Below are 23,646 nucleotides of genomic sequence, written 5' to 3' on the forward strand. Positions count from 1 at the left end.
AATGAAGCTTCGGAGTGTTTCACAAGTGTTTCGACAGGTGGCATGGTCCGCCGAATCAGCGTTTGATTGACAGGCTCGGGAACAGACCACACAATCGCACATCTGTATAAAAGTCAAGTCAACGCATCTTGACCTCGTGGGTTTTTGTGAGAGGAGTTTGTCAAAGGCTGGAGAAATTATCTGTAAAAAAAAGAAGTACGCTAAATCCTTCCACAGCAAAGAAATTTATATTTTTAAATAAATTTTCTATAAAAAAAGTGAGACATTGTGGCTTGATTTCTTTTATTAATATTAATTTTTCATGACCAAAATAACAGTGCACTGTGAGGGGCCAACAGGTTACAAGCTTCACATATTAGAAAAATACAATAATAAAAAAACAACACATATTTTAATGGCTCGTTGTCAATGTTGTTTCAGATCAACACCTGCAAGTGACCACAAGGTGTCGGATTGTTTCGAAGCCTCGACACAATATGGCACATTTGCTTCAACTGTTTCATTGTTTCACGAAGCCTCGATCTGCCCACCACTAGTGATCGGCGTGCTCAGGAATCCAGGGAACAAACAATCCAAACGAAGATGATGCACAACGAAGATAATCCACACAAGGAAGGTGAGAGAAGAACACTGTAACAGGACACGACACCGGGGAAGCTACAACAATCTGACAACATGAGACAGTGATCACTGAACATATAAAGGGAAAGGGAAGTGATTACAGCTGGCGCTAATAATCAACCTGAGATTAGATAACCACGCCCACACACACACAAACACACAAGAGAGAGACAGTGGATTCATGAACCATGACAAACAAATTCTTCCTCTTCTATAGCAATGAATGAATCAAATTTTTCCTTAGGGAGACTACAATGCACTGTCTGATGCGATACTGTAGTAGACGGTTGCATGGTTATAATTTTCTCCCTGATATTATCAATCTATAAGTGAAGAAGTTCATAAACTTGGAAACTTCTGAGCTTGAAGCTTTATTTTTCATTAGTTTAGCCACTGTTTCAAATAAATATCTAGGGTTTTGTTTATTTTCTTCTAATGGGGTTGAAAAATAAGCAGATCTAGCTTCTTTTAAGGCCTCTCTGTATGCAATCAAGCGTTTGTTTTCTTCCAGTTGTGCTCCATTTTTCTGGCTGCTCTCTTAAGGGCCTGAGTGTGCTCGTTGTACCACGGCACTGGACTATTTTCTTTAAGTTTCTTTAAGAGCAACGGAGCAACTGTGTCTAAAGTGCTGGAAAAGAGAGAGTTAAAAGTTTCTGTCGCAATATTAAGTTATTTTAAGCTATCTGGGATGCTGAGATGATGAAACTGATCAGGAATGTTATTAATAAAGCCATCTTTAGTGGCAGAAGTAATAGGTCTAACATATTTGTAACACGGAGTCGGCTTTGAAGCCTGGGCTAAATAAAGTTTACACGAGACTAGATAATGATCTGAGATGTCTTCGCTCTGCTGCAGAATTTCAACGGCATCAACATTGATTCAGTGTGCTAATATTAGATCTCGAGTATGATTACGACAGTGAGTAGGCCCGACACGTGTTATCTAACTCCAATAGAGTTCAGAATGTCTTTAAATGCCAGTCCCAATGCATCTTTTTCGTTATCTACATGTATATTAAAATCACCAACAATTATGACTTCATCTGCAATCAGTACTAACTCTGATAGAAAGTCAGTAAATTCTTTGATAAAGTCTGTATGGTGCCCTGGTGGCCTGTATACAGTAGCCAGCACAAATCTCAAACATGATTTATCATTTATTTTACACTATATATTGCTATATTAAGCACCAACACTTCAAAAGAATTATATTTGAAACTAGACTTCTTAGTAGTTGTAAAAATATTACTATAAATTACAGCAACACCTCCCCTTTTGCCTTTCAGACGAGGCTCATGTTTATAACAGTAATCTTGCGGGGTGGTCTCATTTAAAGTAATGTAATCGTTTGGTTTTAGCCAGGTTTCTGTCAAACACAGCACATCTAGGTCATAATCTGTGATCATATCATTAACAATAAGTGCTTTTTGAAGTAAGGGATCTAATATTCAGCAACCCAAGCTTAATCATTTGCTCATTTGTATTATCTGTTTTTTATTTGTTGAACATCAATTACATTTTTCCCTTAGATGGGTTTGGAAGTTTTTTGTATGTCCTAATTCGGGGAACAGACACAGTCTCTATGTGATGATAGCAGGAGGGATGAATATCATCTCTTTTCAACACGTCAGGTCTGCCCCAAAAACTTTTCCAATTGTCTATGACACATAAAAGAAGTACACGGTTATTAGCTGTTTTCCCAATACAAAGAGTCTGTTCTCAAGGTCCTCGTTCAGGGCACAAAAGATTAGTCACAGACACCATAATGCACTTAGAAAGATACTGGTAGAAATGCTGACAACAAAATATGATTAAAACTATATGCCATCCATCCATCTTCTACCGCTTATCCGGGGCCGGGTCGCGGGGGCAGCAGTCTAAGCAGGGATGCCCAGACTTCCCTCTCCCTAGACACTTCCTCCAGCTCTTCCGGGGGTACACCGAGGCGTTCCCAGGCCAGCCGGGAGACATAGTCTCTCCAGCGTGTCCTAGGTCTTCCCCGGGGTCTCCTCCCGGTGGGACATGCCCGGAACACCTTCCCGGGAAGGCGTCCAGGAGGCATCCGGAAAAGATGCCCGAGCCACCTCAACTGACCCCTCTCGATGTGGAGGAGCAGCGGCTCTACTCTGAGCTCCTCCCGAGTGACCGAGCTTCTCACCCTATCTCTAAGGGATCGCCCAGCCACCCTGCGGAGAAAGCTCATTTCGGCCGCTTGTATCCGGGATCTTGTCCTTTCGGTCATGACCCACAGCTCATGACCATAGGTGAGAGTAGGAACGTAGATTGACTGGTAAATCGAGAGCTTCGCCTTGCGGCTCAGCTCCTTCTTTACCACGACAGACCGGTACAGGGACCGCATTACTGCAGAAGCTGCACCGATCCGCCTGTCAATATTTCTGAATATAGTAATGATTATATAACTTGATTAGTACTTGTTATAGGAACTAGTGCAAAGTGCCTGTGCAAAATCAGTTTTTGTGTGTGTTTTTAGTAATTGTTGGTTTGGTGTGTTTGAGTGCTCATTGCTACAATTACACTGCAAAAGTTCAATGACATTTTTATTTGTGCATGGTAGAACTGACATAATGACATACTATAAATATGGAAAATCAAACTACACGATTGAGAGAGCAGGCTACACCGTGAACTCAGAGAAAACGCTACGCTTGAGCAAACAGTTTGTGAATAGGCTACTTCAAATGATGGCCGTGAAAGAGACTGTGTACGCATTGAATAGGATATGTTTAGTTGGTGAATAGCATAGGCTACTATTACACAATAGCGATAACTTTAAGCGCACCAGAATAAAATATAATATTCAGAAATAAACAGTGTAGCTGACTTACAGATTCAGTTAACATCCACAAATGAATAAGCGCAACGATTCAGGGAGCAGGCTACACAGTGAACTCAGAGAAAACGCTACTTAAGCTCCGCTGCTTTCTTCGAGCCTCTCTGTGTCTGGTCCTGCACAGTGCTCACTCAGTGTGCAGTGTGAGAGGGGGAGTGGCTTCAGTGTGCAGTGTGAGAGGGGGAGTGGCCAGCGGCTAGAGCGGCAAAAGCCAATGTGTGCTTCTTTTACCAATATATTTAACGATATTTTTTGCATTTCTAATCCAAACAACGCCAAATTTGGCACTGCACATACTCGTGCCCGTAGCAAGACACCTGTCAAGTTTGAAATCCATCAGACTAACGGTTCGAGAGATATGCGAATAGCAGACACACACACACACACACACACACACACATACACACAGACAGAAAGACGCTCCTGTAATTTATAGATATAATGTTCAGAAGTAAACAACGCAGCTGACTTACAGATTCAGTTAACATCCACAAATGAATAAGCGCGACGATTCAGGGAGCAGGCTACACAGTGAACTCCGAAAAAACACTACGCTTGAGCAAACAGTTTGTGAATAGGCTACTACAAATGATGGCCGTGAATAAAATATAATATTCAGAAGTAAATAGTGTAGCTGACTTAATGTTTGGCTGACTGACTGAGTGTTATGTCAGAATGTTTATTTTTAAACCACAACCTTCTAAGTGCTTCTTTTACCGATATATTTAACAATATCTTTTGCATTTCTAATCCAACATCAAACAACATCAAATTTGGCACTGCACTTACTCGTGTCCGTAGCAAGACACCTGTCAAGTTTGAAATCCATCGGACTAACGGTTTGAGAGATATGCAAATAACAGACACACAGACAGACAGACAAACATTTTTGTAATTTATAGATAGATAATGTAAAAACTCAAAAGGATATATTGAAGAACAAGGGATTCTGACCCCAACCCTTCAAAATTCAGTGGTTCTTTTCAATATTCATATGGTTCCTGGTATGCATGTTGCTCAAATAACAGTATTCTCTGCCAAAAAAAAAAAAAAAAATTTAAAATATGATTACATTTTAAAAATTCTTTTTAAAATTACAATACATTTTACATGCAAAAATAGTTGCTTGTGATTTCTACCTTCGTATCTGGGAGGCAGTTGCCAAAAGCTTCTAGTAAAAGGTTTTCATCTATGACTGTCTTCTCAAAATCGGAATAAGAAACTCTTCCATCATGGTCATAATCCTGAAAAAATAAAAGGTACATATCTTTTATACTTAACAATGGTAAAATATTACATATACATTTTCTGAGTCTGACACATAGTAGTACCATTTTTTTCCAGGAAATTTCCACAACATCCTTAATCCTCTCGTCGGGGTCCTCTTCGGTGGGTTGCCTGACGAGGCTGTCTTTCAGCATTTGAAATATCTCCTCCCGTGAGATGTATCCGTCCCCATTCAGGTCGTATACGTCAAAGCAGACTAGGCATTATACATGGGATATTTTATATACAGTATGTAGATATTTTATAACATGACCTTTATGTACATAACCTTATAAAGTATAAAATATAAAGAACTCACATTTAATTTTTTCATCCAGCGTTCCTCGTAAAAAGACAGACAGACCTTTCACCCACTCTTTGACGCTTACGTAGGTGTCATTGTCCTTGTCAAAGACACGAAAAACTGAATGCACAAGGGGTTAATACAAAGATTTGCAAATATGGTTAATATCCTCCTTGAGGCTCAGACAGAGGAGAATATTTTTTATATTAGTAGTACTTCATGAATAAGAAAATATTACAAAGGTTTTATTATTGATAGGTACTAATATCCTTATATTTGTTAAACTGCAAATAAGTAGTACCGGTTAAAAGTTTGGAGAGATTAATATTTGTAATGTTTTTGAAAGAAGTCTCTTATGTTCATCATTTATTTGATTAAAAATACAGAAAAAAAAACAGTAATTTTGCGAAATATTATTACATTTTAAAATAATGTTTTTCTATTTTAATATACGTTAAAAATTTATTTATGTAAAGCATAGTTGAATTTTCAGCATCATTACTCCAGTCTTCAGTCACATGATCCTTCAGAAATCATTCTAATATGATGATTTGATATTCAGTTATTATCAATGTTGGAAACAGTTTAGGGCTTAATATTTTTTAAACCTGTTATACTTTTTTCAGGATTCATTGATGAATAAAAAGTCTTCTATAAATCTTTACTATCATTTAACACATCCTTGCTGAATAAAAGTATTAATTTCTCAAAAAAAGAAAGAAAATATTACTGACCACAAACTTTTGACCGGTAGTGTATGATATATTGTTTGCAAAATATTTCTATTTTAAATAAATGCTGATCTTTTTCTTTTTTTACTTTTTATTCATCAAAGAATCCTGAATATATCGTAGGTTATAAAAGAAATATCCAGACACAACTGTTTTCAACATAATAAACATGATAATAAATCAGCATATTAGAATGATTTCTGAAGGATCATGTGACACTGAAAACTACAGTAATAGTTGATTTAAATCCAGCTTTGCATCACAGAAATAAATTATATTTTAAAGTGTATTAAAATAGAAAACCATTGTTTTAAATTGTAATAATATTTCACAATATTGTTTTTTTCTTCTGTATTTTTCATCAAATAAATGCAGGCTTGATGAGCATAAGAGACTTCTTTCAAATACATTAAAAATAATATAATATACAGTATGCTGCAGACCAGACTACGGTCTACAGTCGTCCTCATCCAAACACGTTACCTCTATCCATGATCAAATCTTCAGTCAGCCCGAATGTGTTGTGCAGGATGTTTCTGAACTGGACCCTGTCGAGTCCGTGAGCCGCTCTTCTCTCTGCCTGCTCTCCCACCAGTCCGGTGAACAGCCTTATCAGACCCTGCACCTCTGCTATACTAACTACAGCACAATCACAATACTGTCAAGCAGGGGCGCAACTACCCAGTGTCAGAGGGGTATGCAGCAACAATTTTGGCGCCCCCTTCAAATTCAAACCTTTTTTAGTAACAGTGTCTGTCTACATTACACTACTACATAATAATAGTTATTAGTCCCATGACAGTAATAGCCATATATTGTAAAACAAATGCACCGAAAAATAAAGGAAACTTTCATAATTAGTTTTGTAATAATTTCTATACATTACAGATGTGATTGGGCCAGCCCAGTGTCAATCAAGAAAAGAACCAATGGACCACTAGCCTACGTGTTTAATGAAAAATGTCAAAAAAAGAAACTTTTTTTTTTTTTTTACCAATGTATTACAACGGCACTAACCCAGCGCGGCGCCGCCAATTAAGCAAAACAAAACGAATGGGCCGCCGATGTACGAGTTTTGTTGGCCGTTTAGACAAAGACAAAAAAATAGCCTATTAGATGTATCGGCCCAAAAAGCACGTCGGCCCACTGGGAATCTCCTAGCCTACATGCGTGGACATCACACTTTAAATCCTACCTGTTGCCTTTGACCATCCACTTATTTAGCTGCTGGCGCATCAATTGACATGCCATCTCCTTTTCCCTCTTTCAATTTTTCTATTTTTAGTCCTGACAGCTTTTTTGCTGTATCCATCTTTTTCGACTCGTACCTGCTCGCTCAGCGCTCATGGCGCCCCCGCCTGCTCGCAATATTATCCCCCCCTCTCAGTCTCTATGTCAAAATTCTATGATGAAATCTTATGAAAATCCTACTCTAGCCTGTTAGTCCTCTAAAAAGTTATATAACATTGAGGAAATGCAGAAATGATTTAGAAACGCACAACAGCAGCTACGTATAGATTAAAAAAAAAAATAATTAAAAAAGAATTACCATCGCTTTGGCGCTGCCCTGGTGCTGCGCCCCTATGCGCTGCATATAGCGCATACCCACTTTTTGCGCCACTGCTGTCAAGTCACTAAACACGGTATTTATTGTAACTAACTTTATAAAGCAGGACATAAGTTATACGGGTGATGAACTAACAGCTGCTAGCAAAGGTTTTATTAGAATTATATTATAAAGAATAATATTAAATGATGTTTTATAAACAAAGTTCGGGAGGAGCACGTTCAAATAAGCAATCCAATCTACTCGTCATCAAACAATTATGTCTACCCTAATCAGCATGACAAGAAGTATATATATATCCACACTGTCAACTCACCTAATATTCCTTGACAGTTTTTCAGCATCCCTCCACCACCCCGACTCCTCACTCTTGGCTTAATCTTTACAGCCAGGAATACGGGGGGAGTACTCTGGGTTCGGGCCGAATACCGAGCCCGGAGCCCTCTCCTCGGACAGCACGCCAAATACGCATTTATTCTATCTAACTTATTTGTAAGTGTGAACTAGTGAACTGGCATATAAGAAGAAAAAACATTCGTTAATAAATACTTACAATGTTTGACTTCCTTGCATAAAGTTTCAGCGATGTTCTGAATCATTTTTCTGTTCATTGCCGACATTTTCCGATTCTCACCTTTCAAGTCTTTCGTTAGATGTTGCTATAGAAACGCAGACGGAGCAATGTAGTGATGACGGGTGACACATGTGAGGATTCGAGACAATTTTGTAAACTTCATTATCTTGAAGGATAAATTCTTTATTCATAAATGTCGATTGGATAAATCACCTTTTTTGTTACGAACTTGCTCTTGCAATGAAGTCGTTTAAAGTTGTGGAAAATGTCAAAGGTGTCGTATTATAGTAGACATTCTCTGGTAGTAGGCTATTCTTAAAGGTATAGTTCACCCAAAAATGAAAATTCTGTCATAATTTACAGGTTTGTCCTAAAGCATATTAAAAACCACATAGACATATAAAAAACATTAAAAACTTGTTTTTCACCACAGGGGGGACTTTAAAGGATTAATTCATAAACACTTATTGACTCGTGGACAAAATACCAGGAATGGATGGATGATTAAAATAAATACTTTCTCAAAAACAAAATCTTTTATTAAAAGTGCAATGCAATTTTATTGCAATTCAATACATTTTTATTTGAAATAAAATAAAATAAAAAAAATAATTCAGCTTGGATGTAGGATTAATCTATTCCCTCAAGAGGAACAATGAAGTTTGAAAGCCTCTTGCACTTTGCCAGTCGTTGATAAGTGTCACGGTGTGGGTTTTGTGTCTTGTTCCTTGTTAGTGTCTGTCATATTATTCCATGCTTGTCATGTGATCCTGCCATGTGTCTTGTCATGTTTAGTTGTTCCTTGTTATGTTGATTAGTCTTCACAGGTGTTTCAGTTTACCACGCCCCCTTGTTATCTTGTTTAGCTTGTGTTCCCTGTGTATATATACCCTGTCTGTTTTAGTATGTGTCACGGAGTCCTTGTAATATATCACACCACTTCCGTTCCCTGTGTTTCCGGTTTATGTTCTTGTTCCTTGTTTGTTTATTTTGTTATATTGGACTGCTAATATGGATTTTGACACCTGCATGGATGACGACGAATTGGATTGCCCTACAAATAAAAACGCTGTATTTGGATCCACCTGTTTCTCTCCCTTTCCTTGGTGTGTGGATCGTGACAGAAGGACTCCGTCACACAATGGATCCAGCAGCATGAACATTTTTCAGGGCCTGGCTTTATGGGCCCGCCAGACTGAAGAGGCCATGGCGCTGAATTCCCCTAAGCACCCTTCGCCACTGATTCCGCCCAGCTCAGAACCTGCACATTGCCATCGGAAACAGAGGAGGAGAAGGAAGACCTCCTCCGTGACTGTTCCGGTGGTCCCGATTCCGGTGGTCCCGACTCCGGTGGTCCCAGTTCCGGTGGTTCCGAATTCGGTGGTCCCAGTGCCGGTGGTCCCAGTGCCGGAGGTCCCAGTACCGGTGGTCCCAGTTCCGGTGGTCCAGAGTCAAGTGGCACCAAAACACAGGAGGAGGAGAAAGGCTCTCTCCGTAACTGTTCCGGTGATCCCATTTCCGGTGGTCCCTGTTCCGGTGGTCCCTGTTCCAGTGATCCCGAGTCCGGTGGCTCCTAACACGGAGACCATCCCGGAGGTGACTACCGTCCCTGACGTACCGCCCAGGCGTCTTGCTCTGCCCGCACCACCCAGACGTCATGCTCTACTGGCCCCGCCCGAGCTGCTCGCACTGCCTGCACCACCCCAGCGATCCGTCACGTCTGCCCAGCCAGAGACTGTTCATGTCACGTCTGCCCAGCCAGAGACTGTTCACGTCACATCTGCCGGGCCTGTGTCTTCGGACAAGATGGCCGCCGCCGAGCCTGTTCACGTCACACCTGCCGAGCCTGTGTCTTCGGACAAGATGGCCGTCGCCGAGCCTGTTCACGTCACACCTGCCGAGCCTGTGTCTTCGGACAAGATGGCCACCACCGAGCCTGTTCACGTCACGCCTGCTGAGCCTGTGTCTTCGGACAAGAGGGCCGCCGCCGAGAGTGTTCAGGTCACGTTTGCCGAGCCTGTGTCCCCTGACAAGATGGCCGCTGTCGAGCCTGTGTCTGTTCCTGAGCCGGTGGTGTCTGTTCCTGAGCCGGTGGGGTCGGTTCCTGTTCCTGAGCCGGTGGGGTCGGTTCCTGAGCCGGTGGTGTCTGTTCCTGTTCCTGAGCCGGTGGTGTCTGTTTCTGTTCCTGAGCCGGTGGTGTCTGTTCCTGTTCCTGAGCCGGAGCCGGTGGTGTCTGTTCCTGTTCCTGAGCCGGAGCCAGTGGTGTCTGTTCCTGTTCCTGAGCCGGAGCCAGTGGTGTCTGTTCCTGAGCCGGAGCCAGCGTCTGTTCCTGAGCCGGAGCCAGCGTCTGTTCCTGAGCCGGAGCCAGCGTCTGTTCCTGAGCCGGAGCCAGCGTCTGTTCCTGAGCCGGAGCCAGCGTCTGTTCCTGAGCCGGAGCCAGCGTCTGTTCCTGAGCCGGAGCCAGCGTCTGTTCCTGAGCCGGAGCCAGCGTCTGTTCCTGAGCCGGAGCCAGCGTCTGTTCCTGAGCCGGAGCCAGCGTCTGTTCCTGAGCCGGAGCCAGCGTCTGTTCCTGAGCCGGAGCCAGCGTCTGTTCCTGAGCCGGAGCCAGCGTCTGTTCCTGTGCCTGTTCCTGAGCCGGAGCCAGCGTCTGTTCCTGTGCCTGTTCCTGAGCCGGAGCCAGCGTCTGTTCCTGAGCTGGTGTCTGTTCCTGAGCTGGTGTCTGTTCCTGAGCCTGTGTCTGTTCCTGAGCCTGTGTCTGTTCCTGAGCCTGTGTCTGTTCCTGAGCCTGTGTCTGTTCCTGAGCCTGTGTCTGTTCCTGAGCCTGTGTCTGTTCCTGAGCCTGTGTCTGTTCCTGAGCCTGTGTCTGTTCCTGAGCCTGTGTCTGTTCCTGTTCCTGAGCCTGTGTCTGTTCCTGAGCCTGTGTCTGTTCCTGAGCCTGTGTCTGTTCCTGAGCCTGTGTCTGTTCCTGAGCCTGTGTCTGTTCCTGAGCCTGTGTCTGTTCCTGAGCCTGTGTCTGTTCCTGAGCCTGTGTCTGTTCCTGAGCCTGTGTCTGTTCCTGAGCCTGTGTCTGTTCCTGAGCCTGTGTCTGTTCCTGAGCCTGTGTCTGTTCCTGAGCCTGAGCCTGAGCCTGAGCCTGAGCCTGAGCCTGAGCCTGAGCCTGAGCCTGAGCCTGAGCCTGTGTCTTGGTCTGTGTCTGTGTCTGTGTCTGTGTCTTGGTCTGTGTCTGTGTCTTGGTCTGTTCCTGAGCCTGTGTCTGTGTCTTGGTCTGTGTCTTGGTCTGTGTCTTGGTCTGTGTCTGTGTCTGTGTCTGTGTCTGTGTCTGTGTCTGTGTCTGTGTCTGTGTCTGTGTCTGTGTTTGAACCTGAGCCGGTGGTGCCAGTTCCAGTGCCTGAGCCGGTGGTGCCAGTTCCAGTAGTTCCAGTGCCTGAGCCGGTGGTGCCAGTTCCAGTAGTTCCAGTGCCTGAGCCGGTGGTGCCAGTTCCAGTAGTTCCAGTGCCTGAGCCGGTGGTGCCAGTTCCAGTAGTTCCAGTGCCTGAGCCGGTGGTGCCAGTTCCAGTAGTTCCAGTGCCTGAGCCGGTGGTGCCAGTTCCAGTAGTTCCAGTGCCTGAGCCGGTGGTGCCAGTTCCAGTAGTTCCAGTGCCTGAGCCGGTGGTGCCAGTTCCAGTGCCTGAGCGGGTGGTACCAGTTCCAGTGCCAGTTCCAGTGCCTGAGCCGTTGGTGCCAGTTCCAGTTCCTGAGCCATTGGTGTCTGTTCCAGTTCCTGCGCCGTGGCCGACCGAGGGGTCTTCACCAACCTGGCCGCCCGAGGGGTCTTCACCGCCGTGGCCGCCCGAGGGACAGTCTCCGCCCTGGCCGCCCGAGGGACAGTCTCCGCCCTGGCCGCCCGAGGGACAGTCTCCGCCCTGGCCGCCCGAGGGACAGTCTCCGCCCTGGCCGCCCGAGGGACAGTCTCCGCCCTGGCCGCCCGAGGGACAGTCTCCGCCCTGGCCGCCCGGGGGACAGTCTCCGCCCTGGCCGCCCGGGGGACAGTCTCCGCCCTGGCCGCCCGGGGGACAGTCTCCGCCCTGGCCGCCCGGGGGACAGTCTCCGCCCTGGCCGCCCGGGGGACAGTCTCCGCCCTGGCCGCCCGAGGGACAGTCTCCGCCCTGGCCGCCCGAGGGAGAGTCTCCGCCCTGGCCGCCCGAGGGAGAGTCTCCGCCCTGGCCGCCCGAGGGGTCTTCACCGCCCTGGCCGCCCGAGGGGTCTTCACCGCCGTGGCCGCCCGAGGGACAGTCTCCGCTCTGGCCGCCCGAGGGACAGTCTCCGCCCTGGCCGCCCGAGGGAGAGTCTCCACCCTGGCCGCCCGAGGCAAAGTCTCCGCCCTGGCCGCCCGATGGACTGTCTGCTCCGCCCTGGCCGCCCGATGGACTGTCTGCTCCGCCCTGGCCGCCCGATGGACTGTCTGCTCCGCCCTGGCCGCCCGGTGGACTGTCTGCTCCGCCCTGGCCGCCCGGTGGACTGTCTGCTCCGCCCTGGCCGCCCGGTGGACTGTCTGCTCCGCCCTGGCCGCCAGATGAACTGTCACTCCCTGTCCCCGTTTCCCTCCATGGACCTGGCCCCCCTTCCCTCCCCCTGATCCTCCACCACTCCACCTCCCGCCTGGATTTTTGTTTGGTCTGTCACGTCTTGTAGCGTCTGGTAGCCGCTCCGTAGAGGGGAGGTTATGTCACGGTGTGGGTTTTGTGTCTTGTTCCTTGTTAGTGTCTGTCATATTATTCCATGCTTGTCATGTGATCCTGCCATGTGTCTTGTCATGTTTAGTTGTTCCTTGTTATGTTGATTAGTCTTCACAGGTGTTTCAGTTTACCACGCCCCCTTGTTATCTTGTTTAGCTTGTGTTCCCTGTGTATATATACCCTGTCTGTTTTAGTATGTGTCACGGAGTCCTTGTAATATATCACACCACTTCCGTTCCCTGTGTTTCCGGTTTATGTTCTTGTTCCTTGTTTGTTTATTTTGTTATATTGGACTGCTAATATGGATTTTGACACCTGCATGGATGACGACGAATTGGATTGCCCTACAAATAAAAACGCTGTATTTGGATCCACCTGTTTCTCTCCCTTTCCTTGGTGTGTGGATCGTGACAGATAAGAGGTTCACGAGGGTTTGTACTTACAACACCATCCCTAAAAAATATAGAAATACAACTTATAACATGAGCAAACACAAAATCTTACATTGCATTGCGATTTATTGCATAAATCTATTAGTCATCGACATCCACATTTATTTTGGCTTGATGTTTAATCATGATTAGTAGAGCAAGATGGAGTTAGCGTTACCGCTGCAGCACCCCCACTGGCCAGATGCTGTCTTGCAGCAGAACTTCTCAGCTGGGCAGTAGATGTTTCCTTCACAGTGAACAGTCTCAGTCTGGGTCTGGCTTTCGAGAGCCTGCTCATTTCCATTCACAGGAATTATGTTAGTAAACACATAACCAGAAACTCACCTTCTTAGAAAAACCTCTTAAAGAACCATTTCAAATTTTACAGCTCATATAAATACAATAGCACATAATATAGTTAACTAAACCACAGAGAATTCACTGCCCCATTGTTTATTTTAACAGACAGAGACATTTAAATGACTATTTATGACAATTGATAGCATATAATGTTTTTTGAATCCTAAATATTTCTTTACTTTGTGTCAAAAGTCTTATGCCATTTTATAGATCCCTGTTTATTGTTCGCAGCTTGAAAATGTTCAATCATGTTTTATAACTGCCGGAAATGGTGATTGGAAGTCATATGACATGGTCTGTAAAGATTGTCAAGTATGTAGGTCATTGTAACATGACAGGTTGCTTGACTAGTTGCAGGTTGCTTTACTTTGCAGTCATAGGCAGAGTACTGACATACCTGAGTTTTCTGGATCGCTTTGGAGGCCGGCTGAGGAGAAGAAGACAGTCTCAACCACCCCCTCAAACATTGAGTCGATGTGGAATCGCAGTGATAACCGTGACGGCAGCAATGAACTCCATCTCTACAGCACTGACCCTGAAGGAGTGGGCAGAGCAAACAAAGGTTAAACCTTGAACTTAATAGACTATAAAAAGTTACACAGTTTACTGTGATTTACCATTGAGAACGGACAGCAGAACCATTGTCCATAAGGACTCAGACAACACGTTGTTCCATCAGGACACGCAGTGTAAGCATCACAGTGCACCACAGAGACAGACTCGCTATCAGGGTCTGAGAGATCCATCAGCGGCTCTGCAGCTACAAGAGCTGCCATTAGGAACATCAACACTGGAACCATCTGGAAATAGCACATCAAAATATGATTAATAATATACTGCATTTTATTTTATTTTTATTACTGAAAAAAAGTTTTGGAACTTTTTCAGTCTGTTCTAACATGTGATATTACTGATAATGTGACAAAGTCTAAAGTCAATAATAGATTCATTGACGTAAGAATAAGAACATTTACCTTGCCGGGTCTCTTCTCTGTGGATTGTGTTTTGCTGTCTGTGCTGTCCTGTGATGTTCTGACTGTATCTCTTATGTACACTCACACACACGGCTCCTCCCATTTAAAATTTAACCAGGAAATTTAGATACATGGCTATACACTGATGCCACTTTTCTTTGTGTTTAGAAAATGTTTTATTTGGTTTTACTAATATCCCCTCAAATAAAAGAAAATAATAATATATTATCAATATAATATATTTGCTAAATTTCATATTATACATGTAAATACAGTTAAACTAAACCTTTGTTTTTTAAAAAAGAGAATCAAATATATATAAATACTATTTTTATTCTAATAAGAAGAAAGAAATTAAAACTATTTCTATATGTGAGTCCTTTAACATGTTTAAATTAAGTTAGGCTAAAAGGTTAGCCTACCCCCTGTATATTTTTCTTTATATGTAAAATTTTTAGTTCTGACTGTACTTTGACTGTTTGCTTGTTTTGTTAAAGTTCAATTAAACAAAAAAGTAGGGTTACACTGAATGGCTAAACGTTTTTCTGTAAGAGCACCTCAATTGTGGAATACCAAATACCAAATGAAATGAGAAACAATTTAACCCAAGCAGGATTAATGAGGAACAAATATTTAGGATGTTTTTCGTGTTTAAAATTGGACATGATAACAATATCAATAAACATTTATTCAGTGTTACTCAGAAAACGGGTTATAAGTTTATTTCATTTGAAGTACTTGTACTAAATGTTACGCTCTTAGATGATAGAAAAACATCCCTATTATCTTTAGCCTTGGCTACCGTATATAGACCACCAGGGCCTTACGCTGATTTCCTAAAAGAATTTGCAAATTTTCTCTCAGATCTATTGGTCAATGTCGATAAAATATTAATTGTTGGAGATTTTAACATACACGTAGATAATCAAAATGATACGTTAGGGGCTGCGTTTATAGACTTATTAAACTCCTTTGGGGTTAAGCAAAACGTTACCGGACCAACTCATCGTTTTAATCATACACTCGATTTAATTATATCACATGGAACCGATCCAACCGATATAGATATCATTCCGCAAAGTGATGATGTAACTGACCATTACATGGTAATTTGCATATTACGTACCCCGGTAATATATCATGCTGCGCCGCGTTATCGATTAGGCAGAACAATCCTTCCATCCACCATAGATAATTTTTCAAATTGCTTATCGGATCTGTCTCAGCTGCTGCCTGAACCTAAACAAACAGATGAACTAGACGAACTAACCAGCACTATGAGCACCATTCTCTCTGGAAAATTGGATATTGTTGCACCTATGAGACTAAAAAAGGTCAGAGAGAAAATTAAAGCACCATGGTACAACAATACTACTCGTGTTGTAAAGAGAGAAACCCGTAATTTAGAGCGTAAATGGAAACAAACCAACTTAGAGGTCTTTAGAATCGCTTGGAAAGACAGTACGTCACGCTATAAAAAGGCCCTAAAAGCGGCCAGGGCTGAGCACCTCCGCAAACTAATAGAAAATAACCAAAACAATCCTAGGTTCTGATTTAACACCGTGGCTAGACTAACAAATAAACAAGCGTCACCTGAACAAAATATTCCGTTACAGTTTAGTAATAATGATTTCATGAATTTTTTCACTGAGAAAATAGAAAACATCAGATCCACAATTGTAAACGTTCAATCTTCAATCGCGCCTTATAATTCAGCCTCGATTATCACCCCGCAAGAACAATTACAGTGCTTTACAACTATAGAACAAAAAGAGTTAAATAAACTTATCATTTCCTCTAAAACAACAATATGTTTATTAGATCCCATACCAACTAAACTATTGAAAGAAGTGTTACCTATAGTGGAAGAGCCTCTCCTCAATATTATTAACTCGTCTTTATCTTAAGGTCATGTTCCAAGAACATTTAAATTGGCAGTTATAAAACCTCTCATTAAGAAACCACAATTAGACCCAAATAACCTAGCAAATTATAGACCCATTTCAAATCTTCCTTTTATGTCCAAAATATTAGAAAAAGTTGTGTCTGCCCAACTGGGCTCTTTCTTGCAAGAAAATGACACCTATGAAAAGTTTCAGTCTGGATTCAGGCCGCATCATAGCACTGAAACTGCACTTGTTAAAATCACAAATGATTTACTCTGACAAGCATTAAGCTGGTTCAGATCATACCTATCTGACCGCTACCATTTTGTCTATTTAAACGGAGAAAAATCGATCATAACTCCAGTAAACTATGGAGTGCCGCAAGGATCTGTGTTAGGCCCTCTATTATTCTCAATATATATGATGCCACTTGGAAATATTATAAGGAAACATGGAATTAGTTTCCATTGTTATGCTGATGACACTCAACTATATATTTCATCACGGCCGGATGAAAACGCTAAATTATCCAAATTGACAGAGTGTGTTAAAGATATAAAAGATTGGATGACGCACAATTTTCTTTTATTAAATCCAGATAAGACAGAGGTAATACTTATCGGTTCAAAAAACCGCCCACAAAACCTCTTACAATACAACTTTAACATAGTAGGGTGTCCTGTTACTTTATCCTCTACAGTAAAAGACCTGGGTGTTATATTAGATTGTAACTTGTCTTTTGAAAATCATATTTCATATGTTACAAAAACAGCCTTTTTTCACCTTAGAAATATTGCTAAGTTACGTAACATGCTATCAGTTTCTGATGCAGAAAAGTTAGTTCATGCATTCATGACCTCGAGACTAGATTACTGTAATGCTTTATTAGCTGGTTGTCCTGCATCCTCAATAAACAGTTAGTCCAAAATGCCGCCGCTAGAGTTCTTACTAGATCAAGAAAGTTTGACCATATAACACCAATTTTATCATCACTACGTTGGTTACCTATAAAGTTCCGTATTAATTACAAGGTATTGCTACTGACTTATAAAGCCCTAAAGGGCTTAGCTCCAGTTTATTTAACGGATCTTCTATCGCCCTATAATCCATCGCGCTCTTTAAGATCACTAAATTTGAGGCTTTTGGTCATACCTAGGATATCCAGATCCACCAAAGGAGGGAGAGCATTTTCACATTTAGCTCCAAAACTCTGGAATAGCCTTCCTGATACTGTTCGTTGCTCAGATTCGCTCTCCCAGTTTAAAACTAGATTAAAGACGCATCTCTTCAGCCAGGCATTCATATAATATTTTAATCTTACAGTTAAATCCGGTCTCTACTTCATAAACGCCAGAGGAGAACTGGCCCCCGACTGAGCCTGGGTTCTCCCAAGGTTTTTTTTTCTCCATTAGGTCACCTGATGGAGTTTTTCGGTTCCTTGCCACTGTTGCCTTTGGCTTGCTCAGTTGGGGATACTTAATTTGATTAATCGATTCAACAGTGCTATTGATCAGCATTACCAAACGTGGATGTTTTACACCAGAAACAAACACTGATGTACTATTTTATTTAATACTGTGAAGCTGCTTTGATACAATCTGTATTGTGAAAAGCGCTATATAAATAAAGTTGACTTGACTTGACTTGACATTTTCATTATTTTTAAATGTATTAATTTATTAAAAGTTTGTTACCTCAAGGCACCATTGTACAACAGCAGGCAAATTGAAACAGTAAACTTGTTCCTGAGATCTGACTGGTGGATCCAGGATCAACAAAGATTTTGATCCAGGAACATGTTGCACTTGATGAAGTCCAGTTCTGCAACAACACAATGTGAACGTGATTTTATCAAGTAAAACGAGTTCCTGGATCAACATCCGTGTTCCTGGAACAACCTTCTAATAAATAAATCAGATTTGAGGGATAGGTTTGGGGACAGTTAATGTCAAGTTTAGGCTTAAACAAGGTTGGGCGTTTCAGTTTTATGAACCTTAAAACCTATAACTTCCCTATGATTGTAGGGATAAGTTATTGGAAAGGTTAGATTTAGGGCTAGAACTATGTTTTCGGACAGGATTGTTGTTCCAGGATCAACAAAAGCTGTTGATCCAGGAACATGTCTTTCTTTGCAAAATCATGTCAACCAACATTACAATCAGTGTTGTTTAAAGGCAAAACATTAAAAAATCTCCATAACCTTACAAGGATGAGGAAATAGTTTTATTTCTACAACTGTCACGTTAAGAGAGCCGTTCTTTGCAGTGATCTTTGCATAGTATGCTGAAATACAAGTTTGAACAGGGATGAAATCCTGAAAATCAAGTGCCAGGACAAACGATCAGAAAAGAGGATAAAGCCTGGCAGAAAATGAAGCTACTGCACGTTTTCACTTTGCTGACTCATTCATTACCTCAAATGTCCCTTTTGAATATTTTATTTATATTGATTGCATTTTATGTTGCAACGGAGTAAAGTTGTGGTTACAGTGAAATGTCAGTGAAAGTTTGTTGGCAAACAGGTCTCTTGTCCAATGTCAACAGTGTGGCGATGTAACGAAGCACATCACACAGAAGTCACTTTTTGTTGGACAATGCAGCAAATTCGAGTGACCAACTTGGACCCATTTTTTTTAAATCACATGAAATTCTTTATCGTGTGGATTCCAATTGAAATGACTGTAATTCTCTAGTGAAAAATCGCTGAACAGTAAATATGACTGCACCTTAACTCTGTTATGAGATAAAAAGTTATGTCAGGAATACTGTTTCCGGGTCCAAGCTTCTTCTCGTTCATTTCTAGTGAGAATAACAGCTGTTTATGAGCACTGTTGATTCACTGTTGACAGTCTCCAGACTCACGGCATCCTGGAATTCAATATTTAAAAAAATAAATAAAAGCTGAATAACTGTCTGACTAAAAATGCAAATACATTAATATAATTCGAACTCTTTTAGTGCTTGTATTCCAACCTATGCCTGGTATGGCCTTATGGGATTCCATTATGGTACAATGTTGCCTCGAGGCAATCATGCAGTGTTTTGTAATGTCCTATGATACATTTAATAATATATAATGTAAAGTTTTTGAAAATACCTGTTTACTTGTCAACAAAGGTGACTCCAATGTTTTCTAGGTGATTATCTGGATGAATTTTTTATTTTATTTTATTTATTTATTTATTTTAATTTTATTTTAATTTGGAATAATTGTTTATAACATTTACTCCACTAATATTCTGCATAAGCACTGGAGTACTTTTTATGGAATTATATTTGGTCTGTGATTTGCCAAATTCACAGGGACATCTTATGACTTGTGTTGATTTATTTATTTATTTTCTTCCTTTGCTTTATTTTCAGGTGACCCCTGAATAATTGTCTATTGTATTCTGTTACATTCATTCTCGTGTTGTTCCTTTATGTAGAGGTGTAACTAATTTACCTGACTTAAACCACTCAATACTGTGTGCAGTAAAAGCTTATTTCACCGTTTCCCGTGTTTTGTATGTTCCATGTTCTAGGTCTTTTATTTTGAAGTGTATTTTTTTCCACTGAGGCTTTCCCCTGACATTTCTGGGAAAGATTAAAAGCTCCTAGTGACTAAAACAGCACCATCTGGTGGATGTATGCACCCTCAAGTTGTTCCAAACCTGTATGAATTTCTTTCTTCTGTTTTCTTAACCCTGGTGAGTAATTTATGTACTTTAACTTTACTCACTTCTCATGAAGAAGAAGAAGCTGCCAGAGTCAAATGCATGGCACTTTATTGCCGAGAGCCTCACAATGACAGTGGAATCTTCGAGTTGTTAAAGCTTCTCTGTGACCTCGTTATAGCATAAGTATTATAAACCTGTGGATTCTCCCTCAATTAAGCTCACAGTCTCTCTGAACTGGAGGGAATTAAGTGTCCCCCTCGCACCTAATGTCATAATGTATCTGAGGAAATTTCAGTAAACGAACTGTAAGAAAGTCAGTGCACCGAAGTGGAGCATACATGTTTCCCTTAAAAGATCTAAGCATAAACACAGATTAATTCATGAACAAAACGCAATGTAGATGGATGATTAAAAGTACACTTTCTAAATAAAAATAATCAATTTGACTTTAATTCTGTCAATTTTTATTTCACATAAATTCAGTTTGGATGTAGAAAGAATCTACAGTGAATGAAAGCCTCTTGCACTTTGCCAGTCGTTGATAAGAGGTTCACGGGGGTTTGTTCTTACAACACCATCCCTAAAAAATATAGAAATACAGCTTATAATATGAGCAAAAACAAAATCTTACATTGCATAAATTATATTTTTTTAGTCATCGACATCCACATTTATTTTGGCTTGATGATTAGGCATGATTAATAGAGCAAGATGGAGTTAGCGTTACCGCTGCAGCACCCCCACTGGCCAGATGCTGTCTTGCAGCAGAACTTCTCAGCTGGGCAGTAGATGTTTCCTTCACAGTGAACAGTCTCAGTCTGGGTCTGGCTTTCGAGAGCCTGCTCATTTCCATTCACAGGAATTATGTTAGTAAATGCATAACCAGAAACTCACCTTCTTAGAAAAACCTCTTAAAGAACCATTTCAAATTTTACAGCTCAAATAAATACAATAGAACATAATGAGCTAAAGCACATTTATGCTTTCAAACCACAGAGAATTCACTGCCCCATTGTTTATTTTAACAGACAGAGACATTTAAATGACTATTTATGACAACTGATAACATATAATGTTTTTTGAATCCTAAATATTTCTTTACTTTGTGTCAAGAGTCTTATGCCATTTTATAGATCCCTGTTGATTGTTCGCAGCTTGAAAATGTTCAATCATGTTTTATAACTGCCGGAAATGGTGATTGGAAGTCATATGACATGGTCTGTAAAGATTGTCGAGTATGTAGGTCAGTGTAACATGACAGGTTGCTTTACTTTACAGTCATATAGGCAGAGTACTGACATACCTGAGTTTTCTGGATCGCTTTGGAGGCCGGCTGAGGAGAAGAAGACAGTCTCAACCACCCCCTCAAACACTGAGTCGATGTGGAATCGCAGTGATAACCGTGACGGCAGCAATGAACTCCATCTCTACAGCACTGACCCTGAAGGAGTGGGCAGAACAAACAAAGGTTAAACCTTGAACTTAATAGACTATAAAAAGTTACACAGTTTACTGTGATTTACCATTGAGAACGGACAGCAGAACCATTGTCCATAAGGACTCAGACAACACGTTGTTCCATCAGGACACGCAGTAGAAGCATCACAGTGCACCACAGAGACAGACTCGCTATCAGGGTCTGAGAGATCCATCAGCGGCTCTGCAGCTACAAGAGCTGCCATTAGGAACATCAACACTGGAACCATCTGGAAATCGCACATCAAAATAATTAATAATGAAATTATTTTCTATGTTTCTGCTTTTCCTTGAAATTGTGTAGCTGTTTTGGAACTTTATCCATCTGCTCTAACATGTGATATTACTGATAATGTGACATGCTTGTCAATAATAGATTGACTGATATTGAGTATAAGAACATTTACCTTGCCGGGTCTCTTCTCTGTGGATTGTGCTTTGCTGCTGTCCTGTGATGTTCTGACTGTATCTCTTATTTATATACACACGGCCCCTCCCACTGTAAATACAGGAAGTTTGTTCAGTAAAAATTTAACCAGAAGTGTAGATAACGCTTTGAGTTTTTAAACACACTGAAGTCCTTGTATGAACAAGCTTCAGTATAAAAGAATGGGAATGAGAGTAAGACCGAGGTATTGAGAGGATCACTTCCTCTCATCCAAACATATAGCCTACTTTTAAAACTAAATTTGTAATAATTGATTTTAATTAATCAGTTAAAATATTATATTATTAATATTTAATAAATACAAAGTTCTGGCATGAAACTTTAGATGGTGCAGGCTAATAGGTCCTTTTACTCACCTGTTCATAATCACATCATTATCTAGGGCGCAGCTGATTGGTTCCTACCGTACCAGTAGCCAATGAGCTCGCTGCTCAAACTTCAAATACTCGGGTAGCATTTGCCTTAGCAGTGCAGCGCTTCAGAAACCCTCCACCTTCCCCAGCTCCACCTGTATAGATCTGCTACGGTTAATTTATTCATTCATTCATCCATTCATTCATGCATGCTATTGTACAGCAACTCTCTCACAGCAGCCTGTTGTGTGTATTGGCAGTAGCAAGTCCCATACTTGCTCTGCAACAACAGCAGCGTAGCAGATCTATTCCGCCAAGACCAAGCATACAATATTGTCGTACCCATTACCATATCAATCACTTCGAGAGTTGTCGTAACAGAACTGATTTTAATATATTTTACAATGTAATTTAATCCTGTGATTCAAAGCTGAATTTTACTCTAATCTTTCAGAAATCATTCTGATCATTCTACTTTCAAGGTTGATCGATTTAATGTGTCCTTGTTGAAGAAAAGTATTAAATAAAATAACAAAATCAGTTAAACAATCAGTATCTTTTGGAATAACCCTGATTTCTTATCATTCTCCCTATCAGTCTTTCACATTGATGTTGGGCGACATTATGCCACTCCTGGTGCAGAATTTAAACCAGCTTGGCTTTGTTTGAAGACTTCCTCTTGATCACATTCCAGAGGTTTTTAATGGGGTTCAGGTCTGGCTGGTCATGACAGGGTCTTGATCTGGTGGTCTTAGATTATCCTGACTGTGTGGCATGGAGCGTTGTCCTGCGGGAAAACCAATCCTTCGAGCCGTCTGCTCTTGTCAGAACAGAAGGAAGCAAGCTTTCTTCCAGGATAACCTTGTATAATGTGGCTTGAGTCACACGTCCTTCAGGCTTCACAAAGACAGATTTACCTGATTCTGATCTTCTCTGATGTGTGTCCAGTTTTCTGCCCAACACCTGGTCCTCTAAAGGTTAAGGCCTGAGTTTACTTCATTTTCCACGTTCCGTTCAGTCTTGCACACAGTTGAGTGCACAAACCTTTCAATGTATACACATTTGGCATTCGGTGCGTACGCATCTAGTGGACTTTGTTTTCAAGTCATAACTCAACTCATAACATATATGTATATATATATATATATATATATATATATATATATATATATATATATATATATATATATATATATATATATTGTAATTGCTAGTAAATTTCACAAACAATAAAAAAAACAGTAACACATGTTGGAAACAAATTTGCAAGTAGAAACACTGAAATAGTATTTACTTGTAAAGCGTATACTCAAATAATCTTTTTTTTTGTTTTACAACATCGAAAAACATTTCTTGCAGTGTAGTTCTGTCACAAGTACATGAAAATAATCAAAATCTCATGCCTCGAAAACATCTTCTGAGATTCAAATAT

At 41.3% G+C, this 23,646-nt stretch overlaps 3 protein-coding genes across 3 annotated transcripts; all 3 read right to left on the reverse strand.

Moving 5' to 3' along the window:
- Positions 1-4,432: 4,432 nt before the first annotated feature.
- On the reverse strand, positions 4,433-7,959 carry LOC308696761 (calaxin-like; the record flags this gene model as incomplete). Its single annotated transcript, XM_081375657.1, has 6 exons — positions 4,433-4,505; positions 4,611-4,715; positions 4,803-4,954; positions 5,057-5,161; positions 6,256-6,411; positions 7,893-7,959. 6 exons carry the CDS (start codon positions 7,957-7,959, stop codon positions 4,455-4,457), a joined length of 636 nt encoding a protein of 211 aa, XP_081231783.1. The 3' UTR covers positions 4,433-4,454.
- A 5,082-nt stretch (positions 7,960-13,041) lies between these two features.
- LOC308697045 (progranulin-like) lies at positions 13,042-14,435 on the reverse strand. Its single transcript, XM_081376099.1, has 5 exons — positions 14,394-14,435; positions 14,037-14,219; positions 13,817-13,954; positions 13,238-13,349; positions 13,042-13,081 (listed from the first exon to the last, which is right to left on the reverse strand). The coding sequence occupies exons 2-5, from the start codon at positions 14,217-14,219 to the stop codon at positions 13,068-13,070; spliced, it is 447 nt and encodes a 148-aa protein (XP_081232225.1). The 5' UTR covers positions 14,394-14,435; the 3' UTR covers positions 13,042-13,067.
- Positions 14,436-20,029: 5,594 nt separating this feature from the next.
- LOC308697046 (progranulin-like) lies at positions 20,030-21,860 on the reverse strand. The gene is made up of 5 exons (XM_081376100.1): positions 21,821-21,860; positions 21,461-21,603; positions 21,241-21,378; positions 20,665-20,776; positions 20,030-20,517 (listed from the first exon to the last, which is right to left on the reverse strand). The coding sequence occupies exons 2-5, from the start codon at positions 21,587-21,589 to the stop codon at positions 20,504-20,506; spliced, it is 393 nt and encodes a 130-aa protein (XP_081232226.1). The 5' UTR covers positions 21,590-21,603; positions 21,821-21,860; the 3' UTR covers positions 20,030-20,503.
- Positions 21,861-23,646: the final 1,786 nt, after the last annotated feature.

Source organism: Scardinius erythrophthalmus, assembly GCF_964197995.2.
Source record: "Scardinius erythrophthalmus genome assembly, chromosome: 10".
Taxonomy (NCBI): domain Eukaryota; kingdom Metazoa; phylum Chordata; class Actinopteri; order Cypriniformes; family Leuciscidae; genus Scardinius; species Scardinius erythrophthalmus.

Excerpts from the sequence above, each read along its gene's own strand:
- LOC308697045 (XM_081376099.1), bottom strand. The coding sequence starts at position 14,219 with ATGGTTCCAGTGTTGATGTTCCTAATGGCAGCTCTTGTAGCTGCAGAG. Across the intron at positions 13,955-14,036 it reads TCTGCTGTCCGTTCTCAATG|GGTCAGTGCTGTAGAGATGG; the intron begins GTAAATCACAGT and ends CCACTCCTTCAG. Across the intron at positions 13,350-13,816 it reads AAGCGATCCAGAAAACTCAG|GCTCTCGAAAGCCAGACCCA; the intron begins GTATGTCAGTAC and ends GGAAATGAGCAG.
- LOC308697046 (XM_081376100.1), bottom strand. The coding sequence starts at position 21,589 with ATGGATCTCTCAGACCCTGATAGCGAGTCTGTCTCTGTGGTGCACTGT. Across the intron at positions 21,379-21,460 it reads TCTGCTGTCCGTTCTCAATG|GGTCAGTGCTGTAGAGATGG; the intron begins GTAAATCACAGT and ends CCACTCCTTCAG. Across the intron at positions 20,777-21,240 it reads AAGCGATCCAGAAAACTCAG|GCTCTCGAAAGCCAGACCCA; the intron begins GTATGTCAGTAC and ends GGAAATGAGCAG.